Source organism: Amblyomma maculatum, chromosome 10 (genome assembly GCF_055883805.1).
Source record: "Amblyomma maculatum isolate TAMU_Amacu chromosome 10, ASM5588380v1, whole genome shotgun sequence".
NCBI classification, from domain to species: domain Eukaryota; kingdom Metazoa; phylum Arthropoda; class Arachnida; order Ixodida; family Ixodidae; genus Amblyomma; species Amblyomma maculatum.
In genome coordinates this window covers 24447108-24463646 of record NC_139353.1, presented here as the reverse complement: position 1 = coordinate 24463646, position 16539 = coordinate 24447108, and the positions used below count along the sequence as shown (strand labels likewise).

General features: G+C 44.6%; 2 protein-coding genes across 2 annotated transcripts; one reads left to right on the top strand and one right to left on the bottom strand.

Moving 5' to 3' along the window:
* Positions 1-40: 40 nt before the first annotated feature.
* Sras (Ras converting CAAX endopeptidase Sras) lies at positions 41-14046 on the bottom strand. The gene is made up of 9 exons (XM_084582259.1): positions 13841-14046; positions 13354-13459; positions 13174-13254; positions 10307-10367; positions 10143-10201; positions 9959-10067; positions 7926-7994; positions 5922-5984; positions 41-3793 (listed from the first exon to the last, which is right to left on the bottom strand). Exons 1-9 carry the CDS (start codon positions 13951-13953, stop codon positions 3588-3590), a joined length of 867 nt encoding a protein of 288 aa, XP_084438385.1. The 5' UTR covers positions 13954-14046; the 3' UTR covers positions 41-3587.
* Positions 14047-14179: 133 nt separating this feature from the next.
* Positions 14180-16539, top strand: CycC (cyclin C). The gene has a single exon (XM_084582258.1). It carries the CDS (start codon positions 14491-14493, stop codon positions 15337-15339), a length of 849 nt encoding a protein of 282 aa, XP_084438384.1. The 5' UTR covers positions 14180-14490; the 3' UTR covers positions 15340-16539.

The window sequence follows — 16539 nt, the reverse complement described above, 5'->3', positions numbered from 1 at the left end:
TACACGGCTGCTGCTAAACACGAAAGAAGTGAAGCACATATAGGCACATAACATCTCTTTAATGTATAAAAATATATGTACAGGCGCGGAACGTATTAAATATTTTTCAGTCACATCCTGCACCCAACAAATCAGTCCGCTAGAAGCTCCGGTAAACCATCAGCCGTACACTACCGTCACATCATGTAGTATGAGAAGCTGAACATCGCACCACACAAACTAGAAATTTCGGTACTCTGGAAGCAAAACCAATAAGGCTCTTGCGCCAATGACGTCAACAAAATATTGCGAAAGTGCACTCAGTTACACACTAAACGGGCCAACGCTCTTAACATCTTTCGCAATTAGATGTGCAGGCATCGTCCGCAAAAACAGCTGTATGCGTGCGTAATCTCTAGCTATAAATCACGCGTCACAACCCTCCAACAAGCCAAAATACGCGCGCGGCAGAACGGTGGCGCCACCTACCAGCAGCACCCCGAATTACAACAGATTACGCGCGCGCACATTTCATCTGCTGAATATGTCGTAGGTTTGGCAAAGGTACGATGTTCGATATGAACCAATGAGCAGACATCAATAGGGAAGATGGGAGGCTTGTTGGGACATATGATAGACAGTCACTGACAGTCTTTGAGGCTAACGAAAGCAGAGGGAGATGTTTCCATCAATTTCTTTTGTGTAGAAAATGTGTACCCGTCACAGAGGAGAAATTTGAGACAGCGGAAGAAAGACATGCCACCGGCGGGTGCTGAACATGCGGGTTCCGCAAGTCGAGTGCAGTGGTTTCGCTACCACCAGCAGCGTATTGTTTATTCAGCTACTCTGCCAAATTATCTCCCACCTACACCGATTACTCAACAGCAAGAGAAAAAAAGGTCGGAAACATTTCCCAGTCCTTCGCTTGACTTCACAGACTGTTGGCACCTTTTGTACATTGTGATCTGTATGCTTATAAAATTCTCAGCAAGCAACTGACAAAAAATTGTGGCATATAGTCTGGAGCCCTTGGTACTCTGTGAAAAATAGTTCTTTGGATAACAGTACACTGCTTATCAGGTTGATCAGTTAAAAACTAAAGTAACAGAGAAATGTGGTAACAGCTCACTTCATGTCATGTTGTTACAACAATGTGAACTAATGGTTTTAATTAGTGCCTGTGTTGGTGGTGAAGCCAGCACCTAAGCTGGACCATTACGAAGAATATGCAGAAACATGTCTAGACATAATATATGCTAATGTTTAACTGCAAATATAGCTGATGAGTTGTTTCATTCTTTGCACATGCTGTACTTCAGAGTAATTTTGAAATCACTGACCTTGTTTAATTATCAATTTTACACTGCAAATATTAATGTGACTGTGTCCCAATGATGATGGCACCCCAGAGTAATTAATATACAAGAAAACACCTGAGTATCTAAACTATAGATTGAACTTCGTGACCATAGGCATATGATTTGAGCGCCTTGATCATAATGCATGTTTCTCTTTCTTTATAATCTCTTTCTTTATAAAGGTGAGCTTCATTCCACGAAAAAAATAAAGATGATGTTTCTGGCAGTATTTTTTTAACAGACAAGCACAACAGCTCCATCAAGCATGTCATCAATAACCTCAAACTTCTGCAAATGATACTCATGTTCAGTACCTTCATGAATTGTGAAGCACATCTGAACATTGTAGCAATTTAGTTTTTACAGGTATAGATTTAGCACACTTAACACTGCTACAAATTCCAGTGCTCAAAATCTGATCACAAAGTGAGGTACTTTTCAAGCAATCGCTGTGAACAACAACAGAGCATATATTGAACAGTCAACACTACACAAAGTATAAGTTATTACACACAGTCCACAATCACCACACACGACACCAATGCGCACACAATGTGAGCGAACAGCGACGTAATGCAGAAGCAAAATGCCAAGTGATGTTTTTGCATTGGTACTACATGTGACTTTCTACATTTCATTCAGGCCAATGAAACATAAATAACAATGACTTAAATAGAAAACTTGGGCACTCACAAGTTTACTTTTAGTGAGCATGCGACTCCGGTGAGAAAATTCTTTCAGAAGAATACAATATTTGTGTATCCCTACACTTTAACAGCTTTGATTTTTGAAAACAGTACTTATGGATAAGTATTTTCAAAGGTGTAAGGTGTTTACCTTCCCCTCCCAAGAAACTGCTGAAAGATACTAGAGTGTATCGGGCAGATCTACACACCTTTTAACACACAACTTGGGACACTTAATGTTTCCTTAGTGCCAATAAGGCATGCTTAGATGTGCTTATGCTGCACGCTACTTAGTTGTTTGTAAGCAGTAAAAACAAGTGCAGATCCCTGCTACTCCATTCTTAAAATGATCACAGTTATCAAAAGTGCAAGGTGCAACAATGAAAACATTCTGCAGCTTGTCTGTGAAATATGAGCTTTTCCACAACCAGGGTCATGTACTCAACAACACTCATCCTACATCGTCTATGATACTTGCAGGTACCGAGCCAACACATCAGCAATAATGTCATGAGCCATTAGGTCTCCCTTAATGAACCAATGAGAACAACCATGCACCATTCCCCACGGAAGTCATGCAGCCTTACCCGCTTGCCAGGTTCAAGGCAGATGTTCACAGGCCAACAGATGCAATGAACAGAGCCCACTTGTAAGATAAATAATGAACATGCGGTTAATGCCCAACTTATTGGCTGAATATTGGCCTTGCAACGCGCAGTTTGGCAGAACAACTCCCAGTGCTGCGCCGACATTTACAGAGACGAGAGTTAACAAAATGTTAATGCATTGGTGATGTCTGCGAGGAAGCGGCACATAAGAGCAGGAGAAAATACTTAGAATGAAGGTGAAGGCAGAGGGTGGACTCAGCAGCAACCTTCCTTCCCTCTCACAAGGGTGGATAACATGGGGGGTTGGGAAAGGGAAGTAGCGGGGTGAAAACCATGAAGACACAACAGAGGTGGAGCATTGTAGTGCAGGGGTACTATGCACTCTATAGATGCTGCATGGAGGGTAACAGATGAGGTGCTGCAGCATCATAGCAAGAGCACACACAGTATCGCACAGAACTGCACGATAATTCATCGCTTTCCTGCAACGGCAACACCCGAGAAGGTATGCACCTAAAGAGCGTGTCAAAGCACGCTCCTGTAACATAAAAGCATACCCTTGCGCTTGGGACAAAACCTTCGCTCCTCAACAGTGAAACGTGACACTGCAATGTAAGTCGTCAATTTCAACAACGTAATTCATCTCAACTTTTTCTACAAAGATGTACACCTTCATGAGGCACGGTTTGCAAGAAGTTGTACACGATGCCGCTCAGCATTTCCTGTCAACTGCATCTGTTGCCTCTGAAACATGCCTTTCCTAGTCTGCAATTGCACATGTAGTATGAGAGAGCAATTAGCCCAATTTGGCTGCAGACAATTTTTCTAGGCCAACAGGTTAGCGGCTGAAATGACAGTTCACGAGCGCAAAAAACTGAAGAGAGAGATAGAGAGACCTTCAACGGGACACCTCACGAGAACACCTGCTGGTGCTAGTGTTACACAGCAAGCGCGCGTCATAAAGGTTGGGAGTAGAGTTCGTTTGCGTAGAGGTGTGGCTGGGTCATGGGCTCCAGGAGTGATGCCCAGCCCAGCAGTCCCATCAAGAATGCCAGCAGGAGCAGCGTCAGTCGTGGCTGCTTGTAGCTAAACACCTCCGCCACATCTGGGAATCCCATGTGGTTGCAGAAGGCGTGGGCCACAAAGGGTGCGACAAAATGGCCTGCGTCGAAGCCAGTATCCTTGTCATGATTACCACCAACTCAAGAAGGAAGATGGACCTCTTCTGCTACTAGCACAAGACCTTCCTAGAGAAATTAACGTATTTCCTATTCTACTATTCTATCCTATCCTACTACCAACTCAGCTGCGTCCACTGCTGGACAAAGGCAGCTCCCACCAACCCCAGTTCACTGTGCCCTGCACCAGCTGCGTCCACACTATTCCCTACAACTTCCTAATCTTATCTGCTTGCCTGAATCTCCCACCCCCTACATTTGCCTTCCCTCAGAATCTACTATTGCCAAACAATGTTACATGTCCTATCTGTCTACTCTTTCGTTTCAGCTAGAATATCACTACCTTGTGCCTGTCCCGAGATTTCAAGCTTTTTCATTTTAGTCTCTAAGCTTCTGCCTTGTAGGTGAGCAATGACTAGATACAACTATGGGTGTGATAATATTAGAAAATTTCACCTGGAAGATTGAGTATCCTCCCATTCAATTTGTCGAAGAAATCAAACTGCACATTTTCGGAAGTACTTGAAAGAGACCGTATAGGTTGTCTTCTGTTTAATGCTGGATCATATACAGTCTGCACCCCTTTCATCTACTGAAATGTGGCAATAGATTATCCGCGGTCAGCATCAATAGCAAAAAACGGATTGACATTGTATTGCATACACCCCAGCGGAGATAGGTGTCGTGTCTTTCGATAGCTACAGCTATAACTCCATAAATAACTTAGTATAAATAAAGCCCCTCTGTTTATAAGCAATTCTGCATGAAATCCCATATTAAACCATTTTGATTCACGAGTTAGGAGCCACATTTATTCTAATTTCTTTGGAATGCTAGTGTTACGGACATTAATAGGTAGGACAGAAAGATTAAAAAAATTACTGATTTAGTATCCCATCGCGAAAATATGATATGAGACAGGATTAAGACATTAGGAGAATGTTAAGACATACGATTATAATGCAGTCTCAAGTGCAATCTCACAAACTATTTGGGCCAAGCACAGCCAAGAGTACCCCACCCCAACTTTAAAAAATGCGGAAACAAGAGATAGAGCCGTGTTACTTAAACTACAGCACTCCAGATGCACACGACTGAGCAAAGTAGAGCCCTCACTACGATTGGACACACAGCTTCCTACACAGCAGCAGCTATCGTAGCACAGTTGCTCAATGTTTCGAACTGCCCAGTGCTGCACCCTATTCCACTCAAACATTTTGCTGTTGTCCACTTTGACCGCTGCGTTCCGCTTTCTTTGCACATCTACAGCTGCCTTCCAGGGGACTCTGCACTTTTTTGCTGTGCGCTCTTTTCCAAGGTCACTGTTTTCAGTGACCGTAAAAACGGTGACGAGAGGATGACGTATTATGACATGCGATGGAAGTGGTTGTCAACTTTCTATCAGCTTCTGTGTATAGAAAGATATAATTCATGAATAAAAATTCAGTTGTCAGTTCAGCATAATGTGTGTTTGTCTCTTTCTATCTGTGTTCTAGCGCTGTTTTAACATAATGTTCAACCAACTCGCCCAACAAGTCACTCTGCTCCCAAGCTGACCATTTTGTTAAATCTTAACACTACACGGTTACCATCCCCTTCAACTCTCCGTACAAGCTCTTTGTGTTCTATGTTACAAATAACTCTACACAAGAAAAAACAAGTCACAATTTTGCACTGAATTTGTGATTTCCATCTTTTCACATAAAATGGCCCGGATGAATGAACCAATAAAAAGATAGGAAATCAACAGAAGAACTTAAGTCCAGGTAAGAGATATTTGAACAGCAAAACTGCAATAAACACCCAATGAGATTTGTCAAGCCTTCAAGAATTATCGCAAACTTACTTAAACAGGCTTATCTCCATATGGCAATAAGCCCATGCTGGTTGTTTCTGTTCTTTGCTCATCTAGCAAGCAAAATCAAGGTAAAGTCTGGACACTCAATATACAAGGAAGGCTGCCATATCTAAATCTGAGGAAGTAACATGGCTAGATCCAGAGTCAATGCTGAGCCACCTTCCATTCATTTGCTTAGGTATCAAATATACCATTCCACACTACAAAGACAATATCTCTCCGTGACCCCCTTTTCCGTTAAAATAAGCACATACCTGTCCTCAGGAACAAGTAGACGGAGTAGGCACCAAAGACAGTTGTGTAAGCAAACTGAAACACTGAAAAAAAAAAAGAAGAAAAGAAAAGCAAGCAGGACAGACGAAGATGAAAAGCAGCAACATCCTGTACAGAGTAGATAAAGATCATGCTACCAACAGGAAATAGGCAGTTAAAAGCCCACACTGCTTTAGTTACAAGAGCCTGACATGTAATAGGGACTATTAAAAAAACAATGTGACTGTCTCAGTACAGGCCACGGCCACGGTGAAGCCGCTAACTCAGCAAACATCCACAAAGTTCAACTCAGCTGCACAATATGTATGGTTGCTACAATCTCCTGTGTGAAGCCTAGCTGCAAACACAATTCACACACTTTGACACAAGTCTAAAGCCACTGGAATAATGTCATGGTGCACCTGCCTTCAAATGGATGAAAGCATTATTGGCAAACATAACACCTTTCTCGTGTTCTTGACGCAAAGTTGTCCAATGTTGAAAAAGCTGTTTGCTTCATCTTGTGGGAGAAACAAAAGCCACCCAACACACAAATATACACAAAAAAAAAGAACAGCTATGAGGATGCTTAAAACTTTTTAAGACTGTGAAGGCAAAAGCCGAATTGGACGTTTTGTTTTGGAAGTTCTGTTAAACTCTTTGCATTTTTTATTGACACACTAACATCCAGCTCTCCCAGTACACACTTCAATCACCCCAGCGCATATCTTCCACAGCCACTTCCTGAGGGCAGATACGCCGAAGAGCATTTTGAGCTGCTCTAGCCCTTTTCCACTTGCAAAACCCACAATTAAGGCCTGGTGCGTTGTTACCCATAGCAATATAGAGTGAAGCTCTGAGCCCACGTGGCGACATACACAAGGTGGGAGAGCCAGCTACAAGCAGTGCTGCGGCCATTTCCAGAACATTCTACTGAAGCCGACATTGACATTTCCCTTCCCTCAACCAGTGCTTCTGTTGCCCTTTGCCTCAATGCCCTCTGGCACTGCCGCTGGCATTTCCCTCAACGCTCCGAAGTTCTCCATAGCCCTTTCTCAGAACCCTCCTCTGGCGCTCTTGTTTCCCTTTCCCAACGTCTTCCGTTTTCCTGTACTCCAAAATGCGACCATAGAAATTCAGGACTTTCGCATTAACAGAACAAGTGAAACAGCATGCTTGCACTAGACAGAGAAAATTATGGATTCGTTTTCAGGAAGTCAGTATGTAGTAGTGGTTAGTGTGCGCAGCTGGGGCATGGAAAGATGGTCGTTCAAATCCTGGCACGGACACGATTAAACTTTTTTTTTTTTCGTTTTCAAACCTATTTTCCGTGCCTCACAAGTTGACTTTGAAACATAAGATACTTAAGGCTTTTGCCTTAAAAATACCAAGTATGTACACGCAAGTGGCAAAGCTTCCACTTGTAATGGCTAACTGCCTGTGCCGGAACTTGAGATCCAAGTTGCGAGGTGAGCCGGGAGCCATCAACCTCTCCACAATTTGCCTACTCGTGTTGCCTTTTGTCCAAAATCTGGACGCGAAGAAGGGTCGCCGAACGACTCGCTGGAATGCGGGGATGATGTGCTAATGACGGCTACACAGATGCTGTTGCGAGGATGGTGAGGGTTCTGAGAACGGGAAGGAAGGATCCAAGGTGACAAAGAAAGCCGCAGAAGGAGGGCTGGGCAGAGAGGAACGAGATGCGCTAGAGGAGGTCGACCCGGCCTCGTCCCCTGAGGGATGACTCCCTGAAAATACGAAGACGGCTCGCTAGTCCTGCCAGCGCATATATTAAGTTCGGCCGTGTAAACCGTCATCATAAGCACTGCCTGCAGCTATGGTCATCATTTCCCACCTCAAGCACCGGATCACCACAGTGGTGTCCAGACGCAGCCTCTGAGCGGGGGCATCCAGCTCTGATTAAATCTGTTACTGGCCCTATTTCGTGTGTGATTCCTGCTCTCCACCCTGAAAAGAGCCCTATAACCGGGACATCACACACTCACCTGACTGCATGATAGCCAGTTTTACATTGTTTGTCCTTCTCAGCCTCTCGATGAGATGATGGAAATGTGCTGGAATAAAAAGAAACCGCACTGTAAAGGTTGCAAAATGCAGTTGCAAATAGAACAGTAGAGACAGCATGTAAGCAGTACCACATGGAGAAATATGCAATGCCTGACTATCCCCATAACAAGAATAGAAAGCCTTAAACATATAGACGTAATGGAGTACTCAGCAAATCAACCACGGCAGCAAGTAAAGGATGAGACCCAGACTAATGCACCACATTTCATCTAATGTTCAGCAGAACTAAAGTAAGAAATATTTGGTGTCTCTCTTCTAAAGTGCAATACCAAATAAAGGTAAAAAATATTTGGTGTCTCTCTTCTAAAGTGCAACACCCAATACTGTAAAACCTGCAAAAAATCAGTTTACCAGATTTTCAAATTAACCAAAAAGACAAAAAATTGAGTCGAGGCAAAAACATTTCGCTCCGAGAAGATGCTGCACATTTTCACGACTTGGTTCGAAATTGGTTCTCACAGGCTGGCCTCGCAATGTGCCAGCAACTTAAATGCAATAAATTATAAACACGTTAAGATGCCTGCGGGGATTGAAAGCGAAACAGCATTCCAGCCTGCTTTGCAGCAGGGTGGAGCGCAGGGTGGTTTGGCCCAAACGGCTTGTGGCAAGTCTACACGGCTGCGTAGTTTCAGATTCCACAGCAAGTGCACACCCCTGAAATTATTACAGAATTTGCTCTTGCATTACCTACTGCTCGTCCGAGGGAGTGCCTGCAAGCACAAACGAGCTGGGCGAACAGAGCTCAATTTGAATTTCCTATAATGCAGCCAATGAGCATACAAACCAACTCTTTGATGCAAGTGTCCTTCCGGAAGAAGGAATCGCCATAGGGCATGCATACCCGCTGCTCATTTAAAGCTACTTCCAATCCCACAAATGGATTGGCCAAATTTCGGATGGTTGTTTTCCAGAAGACGGTACAGTACCTAAAATAACTGACATTGTGGTAACCTAACCTAACCCTCTCACGATAGCTTACCATTGAAAGAAACTGTGCAGGTTGACATTGTGTGCAGTCAACCCGCTGCAGGCATGAAGCAAGAGTGTTCGCGTCGCGGGATGTGCGAGAGGTGCTTCCTAGCCAGAACCTCCACTATACTGTGTTGAATGTGGCCACGCCAGAGAGGAGCGACCAATGTATATGCCGCTGCCTCCAGAAAAAGCACGCCTTTACGAAGCAAAGAGAGCATGTTACTTTGACACTGGTAGCCACGGATGCATCGCAGTGTAGCAAATCTCCCTCACAGGTGCATGCTTTTGGCAATCAACTAGCCACACTGCAGTGTTTTTGGCATATCAAGCATAGGAATCATTTTGTGGCTTTGAGGGGGCATCCCTTCATTGGTTTGCCGCGAAATTAGGATCGAGCACTTCCCTGTGGAAACTCAAATCATCGAATTAACAGCACTGATGCAGGTCACCACATCGAGGCCAAATTTACGTCAAAGTACAGGACCCCAGAAATTCTTAGAATATCCGGGATTTCAAATTAACCCGGTTAGAATTTTCGAGGTTTTACTGCGTATTAAAGCTAATGATTTTGGTGCTGTCAACACAAAGCATTTTAAACAGACCCCCACTAATTTAAAATTTGCATAATTAAAAAAATTCTTATTCCTGTTAAAGTTCAAATTATTATTTGGTTTGGTTTGTGGGGTTTACGTCCCAAAGCGACTTAGGCTATGGGAGACTGCGTAGCAGAGGGCTCTGGACATTTCGACCACCTGGGGTTCTTTAACGTGAACTGACATCGCACAGCACACAAGCGCCTTGCTTTCTACCTTCATCGAAAAGCGGCCGCCTGCACTGCCACGGCGGGGTCAAGTTCAAATTATTGACACCTGACTGCATGTGTATCATGAATTCGCACAAGCTAGTATAACTGTCACTTCTATCGACCAAAAGTTCGAGCTGAAAATGGCTGAAGTTACTCAAATCCCAAAATACTCACCAACGCCAAAGAACAGTGGACAGATGACAACAGCAGCTCGGTGGCCCAAGCAAGGCACCAGAATGGGAAGCATGCAGGCACGAAATGTGAACTCTTCTGAAAATGGTGCCTAGATGAGAACGAAAACAGTGAGTCGGCATGTGCCCCCAATGCGTGGGCTTCACAGATGGCACGCTGCACTCACCACAACATGGTTCCTGAGCCAGATGAGGTTCTTCAGGTTCAAGTACCAGTAGCGCGGTTCTGAATTTCGAGTAATATAGGCGTAAATTAGAACCACCTCACGTTACCTCTGATTCGAGCACCTCACAAAAATTGAAACGGTTAAAACAGCAAGAGGCTACTTGCCCATGTAAAGGCTCCAGACGCCATCAAAATAGTGCAGTACCAGGGGTCCCGCAAAGAGCACCTGCATTGTGGACAGAAAGTATTTAAAAAATAGAGAGAGAAAGGGATGAAGCCTGTTAAAAATTATGGAAAATTTATTCAGAAATCAATCAGAGCATCATCAAACTTGGCTCATTTTGATGATTTCTGAATGTCTAAGTATAATTAAACAGCACACAAAATATGCAAACGCACACAAGCGAATCAATAGCAAAATTTAAAACCACTCAATCACGCACGTGTTAAATGGACCGACAAGAGAAATATAAGCATGGAATTTTTTTCACGAGAAGCATGCTGCCTGAAGAAGCACTTGATTCTGCAAAGGTTTTGTAGAAACGCTAAAGAAGAATTTTACCAAGAATTTTTCAATCAGTGACACCTGTTTTTATATATCCTGATGCTGGAAACCATTATGTACAAAATGGCAACTATGTGCTGGCCAAAGTGATGTAGTGAAACCTAATAATGCAAGTATTTTCTACCAGACACTCTTTAAAGAGATTTATAAGAGAGCAGCATCCGTCCGATCTTCCACCCCTAAAGCTTTTAAGGCACAGTAATGTATGCCTCAATGAAACAAGTTTTAATGGAATGCAATTACCACTTCCACAAGAAATTCAAAACACGGTGTTGCCATCTGGTGACAAAAACTCAAAGCACTTCAATGGTGTTGCAAAGGGTGCATTGCCTACTTTCAAAGGACCCAGTGCAAATAGCTTAATCTATAATACAATATGAAGAACACTTAAAACGATGAACACCACCCATACAACAACAAAGAAGCAATGTTTTACTGACGTAAAAACTGACTAACTTTGGTCAGTTGTCAGTCCCTTCCGTGCAGCATTCCGACCATGAAACTTATAAGCTGTATCGTCGTTAAAGGTAGCTTTCACAAGAATTTCTTGTTCAATAGACCCCCATCTCTGTCAGCCAGCAGTTCAAACTTTTATTTCAAAAATATACTAGAAAAAAGACCATTTGCGCAACCACATCAGCAATTTATGCAGTTCTGTGGGCAGGAATAAAAATAATTGACATCTTTCTACTTCGCATTGCATGTGATGTATAGGACATTACAGGATTATCTCAACGCAGATTTATTAGCACTGACAACTCTCTGCTTTCAGACATGCTGTTTACAATAAAAGAAATGCATTTTACTCTATGTGAAGAAAAAAAGAGACCAATAAAGCACATCAGCAACATCCTCCAAAGTTAATTTTTTTTTTCCCTCTCAATTTGCAGGCAGCCACTGGTAACAAAAGTAAACATAAAAAAAATGAACTACAGTTCTGTGATTTACACATTACAGAGCAGACGTGGTATGCTAGCATCCTACCAGGAGCAGAACGTGCAGCCAGAGAGATCTTGAGCTCAACATAACACAAAGCTACTGTCAAGGACCCTTAAAAAGACTAGGTGGAGTTACAGTCGCAATTCGCAACCACTGAGTGATATATGCCATGTGTGTTCCTATATGTCTCAAAATATTAAATAAAATGAGTGTTTTCCAATGAGAGCAAGGCAGTCAAGTCAATGTGGCTAATTCACCAGGCTGAGATAGGATGAGAATGTTTGTTCCACTGAGCAAGTAAACATGCAGAGTGCAAATACCTCAAATTGCTCTCAAATACCAGGGCCAGATTTAAGAAGGGAGAAGTATTGGAGTGCCGTATGCTTATTTGGTTCAATGGAGCAGACCAGTTGAAATGCCAGGGATGCTGTTATATACGTTTCGCATTTACCTAACTTTATGCCTTATCTATGACCTTTTACTTTTAAGATTGACATATGCTAATCATGGTATGGAAGCCTAATAGTTTAACCATACTTGCTGCTTCCCTCTACTGTCACTTTTGAGGTTTTACATCATGCAACCATAAGGAATCAGTGCAAAACTGTCTTATCAGTACAAGGCAACAAACATCACGACATGTAAGCTACGCTTTGTGATCAATGAACAGCCATTCCCTTTGCAGCTGCAAGTCGCAGAGCTGGGAGGAAAGATTGAGATTTAATATCATAGCAGATTTGGCTTCTGGCAAGCCTTACTCAGCAATGCACAATAACATTCAAATGGTGAAATTGGGCCACCTGATCATGTTAAAATTGTTCATTCTGAACCTGTGCCTCTGCCTAGTAGAACAGTGGAGCACCTGAATCTCAAATCAGGTACGAGTGGTCAAGTGTGATAACATGTCAGTACTGTCTACGAATCTCAGCACAGATGCAGTGCCAGTGATGCAATACTCCACAATCTCGTTGTAGTGGTGAAGAGTTATTCAAAAGTGACGAGATAAGCAGCCTGCATGTTCACCTTACAAAACAATGACCAAAGGACACACACTAGATGACAGAGCACTGTGCTCTTGTGCCCTTGTTATTTTGTGCATAGGCTATCCCCAAGAAAAAAGACGGGCAACCTGGTCAGCTTGCTGTTCCTTTTGAGTTCCAGAGCTGACATCTGATCTCCGCACTTCAAGCTGGACGACCAAGGTGGTCACCTGAATGTGCCATCAGAAATTTGCCTGGACAAGGTAACAGTGGCTGGCACTGGTTATGGCTAGTTGGGAAACAACAGGAAAAGGTTTTGTCTTGGCATACACTTAAAGGTTGCCAAAAAGAGAGCGAATATTTCAGAGCATATTAATATCGAAATGAAAAGAAAAAATTTTGAGTTGTAAACGAGAAGCTGTATGTCAGTACCAACAAGCTGTATGTCAGTACAAAACAAAAAATTATTTGCATGGCGTGGACCATTTCTGCAGCGAATGCACCTGCGCGACTTTACAGCTGGGCGTGTTATGCAGAGAAAAGCTTACCATCGTGAGAGCTAGCGGTAGAACAATGGCTTGTAACAGTCCTGCCAGGCGAAGACCCATCACAGCTGGTACGCTGGCATTCTGTCAATGCGCAAAGTGAACACAAACGCCGCGATTAAAATGTTATGGCGGGCATAGGCATTACAACTTCACAGCTCACAACTCACAAAGACTACGCACCTTCTTGAAGTGGCCAAGGTCCGCGCCAAAGACAACGAAGAGAGGCGATATGCATATAATGGCGAACACGCTGATGAACCTTTTCTTGATGGTGGCTGGGTGATCCCTGCACACGGTGATGGATAAATATCAGCCTTACACTCGTGCTACGCACTTCAAAGCAAGAGAGAAGGCAAAGGGAACGCCACATCGCACTGGCCGACCGGTGAGGTGGCAGCCGCGAGATAAAAGTTCACCGCTACGTAACCACACACTTCCTTGGCGTCTGCTGACCTTCTTTTCAAAGTCGCCGGGTCGTGTCGTTTGCTTTCTTAAGCGTCTTCATAGCCCTCAACCCAGCTGCCCGGCCTCGGACATTCACGCATTGTAATGAATTAGGATGTGTGCGGCTTTAAAAAGATTGTAAAATTTGTTATGCTTCATCAAAGATCAACTAGCAACATCGCAGTTCTCGAGCAAACCTCGGCGCGAGAACGGCATCTCTTACCTGTGATCCTTTGTCCTCCAGATGTACAGGCTACCCACATAAGTGAGCGCCAACATGAAGGTCCAGAGTATGGCACTGAAACAGCTGCTTCCCGTATTCTCCGCCGAAACCATAATGTCATTCTCGTCGTGTGTACTGTAACAAGCTGACCTACTCGCTCGATTGACAGTCCATTGGAAAGGAAGCCGCCATACTGCTTTCTGGTGATAATGATGATTTGAGGCTGATGATTCGCGCTACTGGCATGCCACCTAGAACCCACGCTACACGCTACCCATGCGAACTTCTGAGATCTCGCCATAATTGTTTTCGCGTCGTGTTTCGTGGAGCGAGTTTCTAAGTTCGTTAAAAACCTTTTCTGAGCATTTAAAACAGCAGCTGTGAACAGGTATTTTCGTGTGCCGTTGCTTTCTTTGTGAGTAGTCGTCAGCTGTAGGATGAAACAGGCGTTGACAGCGTATCAGCAGTATCAGGTCTAGGCACACTGATGGCGGCGGCAGCGTTGCATTGTTTTTGTTTCATCTCTTTGTCATGTACTTTTTTTGTCTCATTCGTGCGCGTCTGCCGGTTGTCACAGGCGGTGATATTTGTTCGAAGATCGTCGCGTATTGTCCAGCCATAACGCCGCGAGATCGACTGCAAGGGGAGTCATGGCGGGTAACTTTTGGCAGAGCTCGCAGTATCAGCAATGGCTTCTGGACCGGCAGGACCTCCTGCGCGAGCGACACGGGGACTTGCAGGTGCTCAGCGAAGAAGAGTACCAAAAACTGATGATCTTCTTCGCCAACTTCATCCAAGCCCTGGGCGAGCAGCTCAAGGTGAAGCAGCAGGTGATCGCCACAGCCACTGTTTACTTCAAGCGGTTCTACGTGCGAAACTCACTTCGCTGCGTTGATCCGCTGCTGATGGCTCCGACATGCATCTTCCTCGCTTCCAAAGTGGAAGAGTTCGGCGTGATTTCCAACAGCCGCCTCGTGACTACCTGTCAGACGGTAGTTAAGAACAAGTTTTCGCATGTGTTTCCGCAGGACTTTCCGTATCGCATCAACCACGTGCTCGAGTGCGAGTTCTACCTGCTGGAAATGATGGACTGCTGCCTGGTGCTGTACCACCCGTACCGGCCGCTCGTGCAGTACGTGCATGACATCGGGCCCGAGGACAGCCTTCTCTCGATGGCTTGGAAAGTGGTCAACGACTCGCTACGCACAGACGTCTGCTTGCTCCACCCGCCGCACCAAATCGCGTTGGCGTGCCTGCACGTGGCCTGTGTCATCTTGCAGCGCGATTGCAAGCACTGGTTTGCCGACCTGAACGTAGACATGGAAAAGATTCTCGAGATTACACGCCAGGTGCTCACTCTGTACGACACGTGGCGCAACATGGACGAGAAGAAAGAGCTGCCGCCCATTCTGGCTAAGGTGCCCAAGCCGAAAACCCAGCCGTCCAGGCCGCCGTCGCAAGGACCCAACGACCAGGCGGCGGCGCCTCAACCCAGCTAGCCCCACTCGCCCGTGGCTCCCGCTTCACCGGACTGCATGGCGTGACAGGTGGCGTGACCGGACAGTGAGGTGCGACGTGGGAGTTCCACACCTAGAAAGCAGTTTATAGCGACAGCAGTGATTCGTTTGTTTTCTGGCTTCGTTCTCTCTGGTGCGAAGGACAGGCCCACCCCAACTTGAGCAGCAGTGCGTCTCTCATAGCCCGAGTTGCTTTGGAACATTATACCCGACTAACAAAACCAAACCAGCTTGGGCAGTCTAGCAAAATGGCTTCCCACAGACACATTGCTGCTCTGCTTTTGGATGCGACTTTACATAGCAAAGAGCTATGCCGGTGTACCACCTGCCTTGCGTGGTGCTTGTAAACAGTTGAGAGAGAATGTAAACATGTGCACCCGTTAAATGGAACCTGTTTGCTGCCTTTACAGTTTGGTGAAATGACTTGCAAGTTAGACTGTCCAGAGGCACCTCTGCTTTAATTTGCAGTAGTTCAGTAATTGGTAGTTATTTTGCGGATGTCATAGGTGCACACTAGCCATGCGTTTCTCATGGAAAGCTAGCCAGGTAGAAAAAGCTCTGCACATTCATATTACGGTGTAAACAAGCATTGATGTTTGTTTTGATTGTAAAAACGGGCAACTTTACCAAGTTATGTTGCAGTTTTTCTACATCTCAATTCGCACGGCTCATTGCAACAGCAGAGAACAACATAGAAAAATGCAAAGAAGCACACCCGTAGCTATGCGCTGTTGTGCCTTTCAGTGCTACACCTAGGCCATACGAGTGCATTCGTATGGCTAGCTTAAAGGAGGACTTTATGTTGGGTAGTCACGACATCAGAGGCACAGATTAGGGATTGGCAATTAAGCGATCAGGGACGTACACAAACAAGGAACTGTAATGAGAGCCATTAATGCTATTGCATCGTACCCCGAAATGCGGGATTACTAGTCTACCTCATTTTTTCTCTTCACCTCAGTGCAAAGTTTGAGGTTCAGGGTGACACTGAAGTCCTACCAGTGGCTAGCAGCCCTCCAGCATACCACAGTACCACACTAGAAAAAGGGCAGCTCATGGATACTAAAGTTGGCCACAGATACCTGACACTTCGTGATCCTTGTATGAAAACTATCAATGCAGTCTTCCCAATTTAAGCCCAGACCTAGCAAACACAGTCTGTTCCAGCTTATCTGTGGTTAT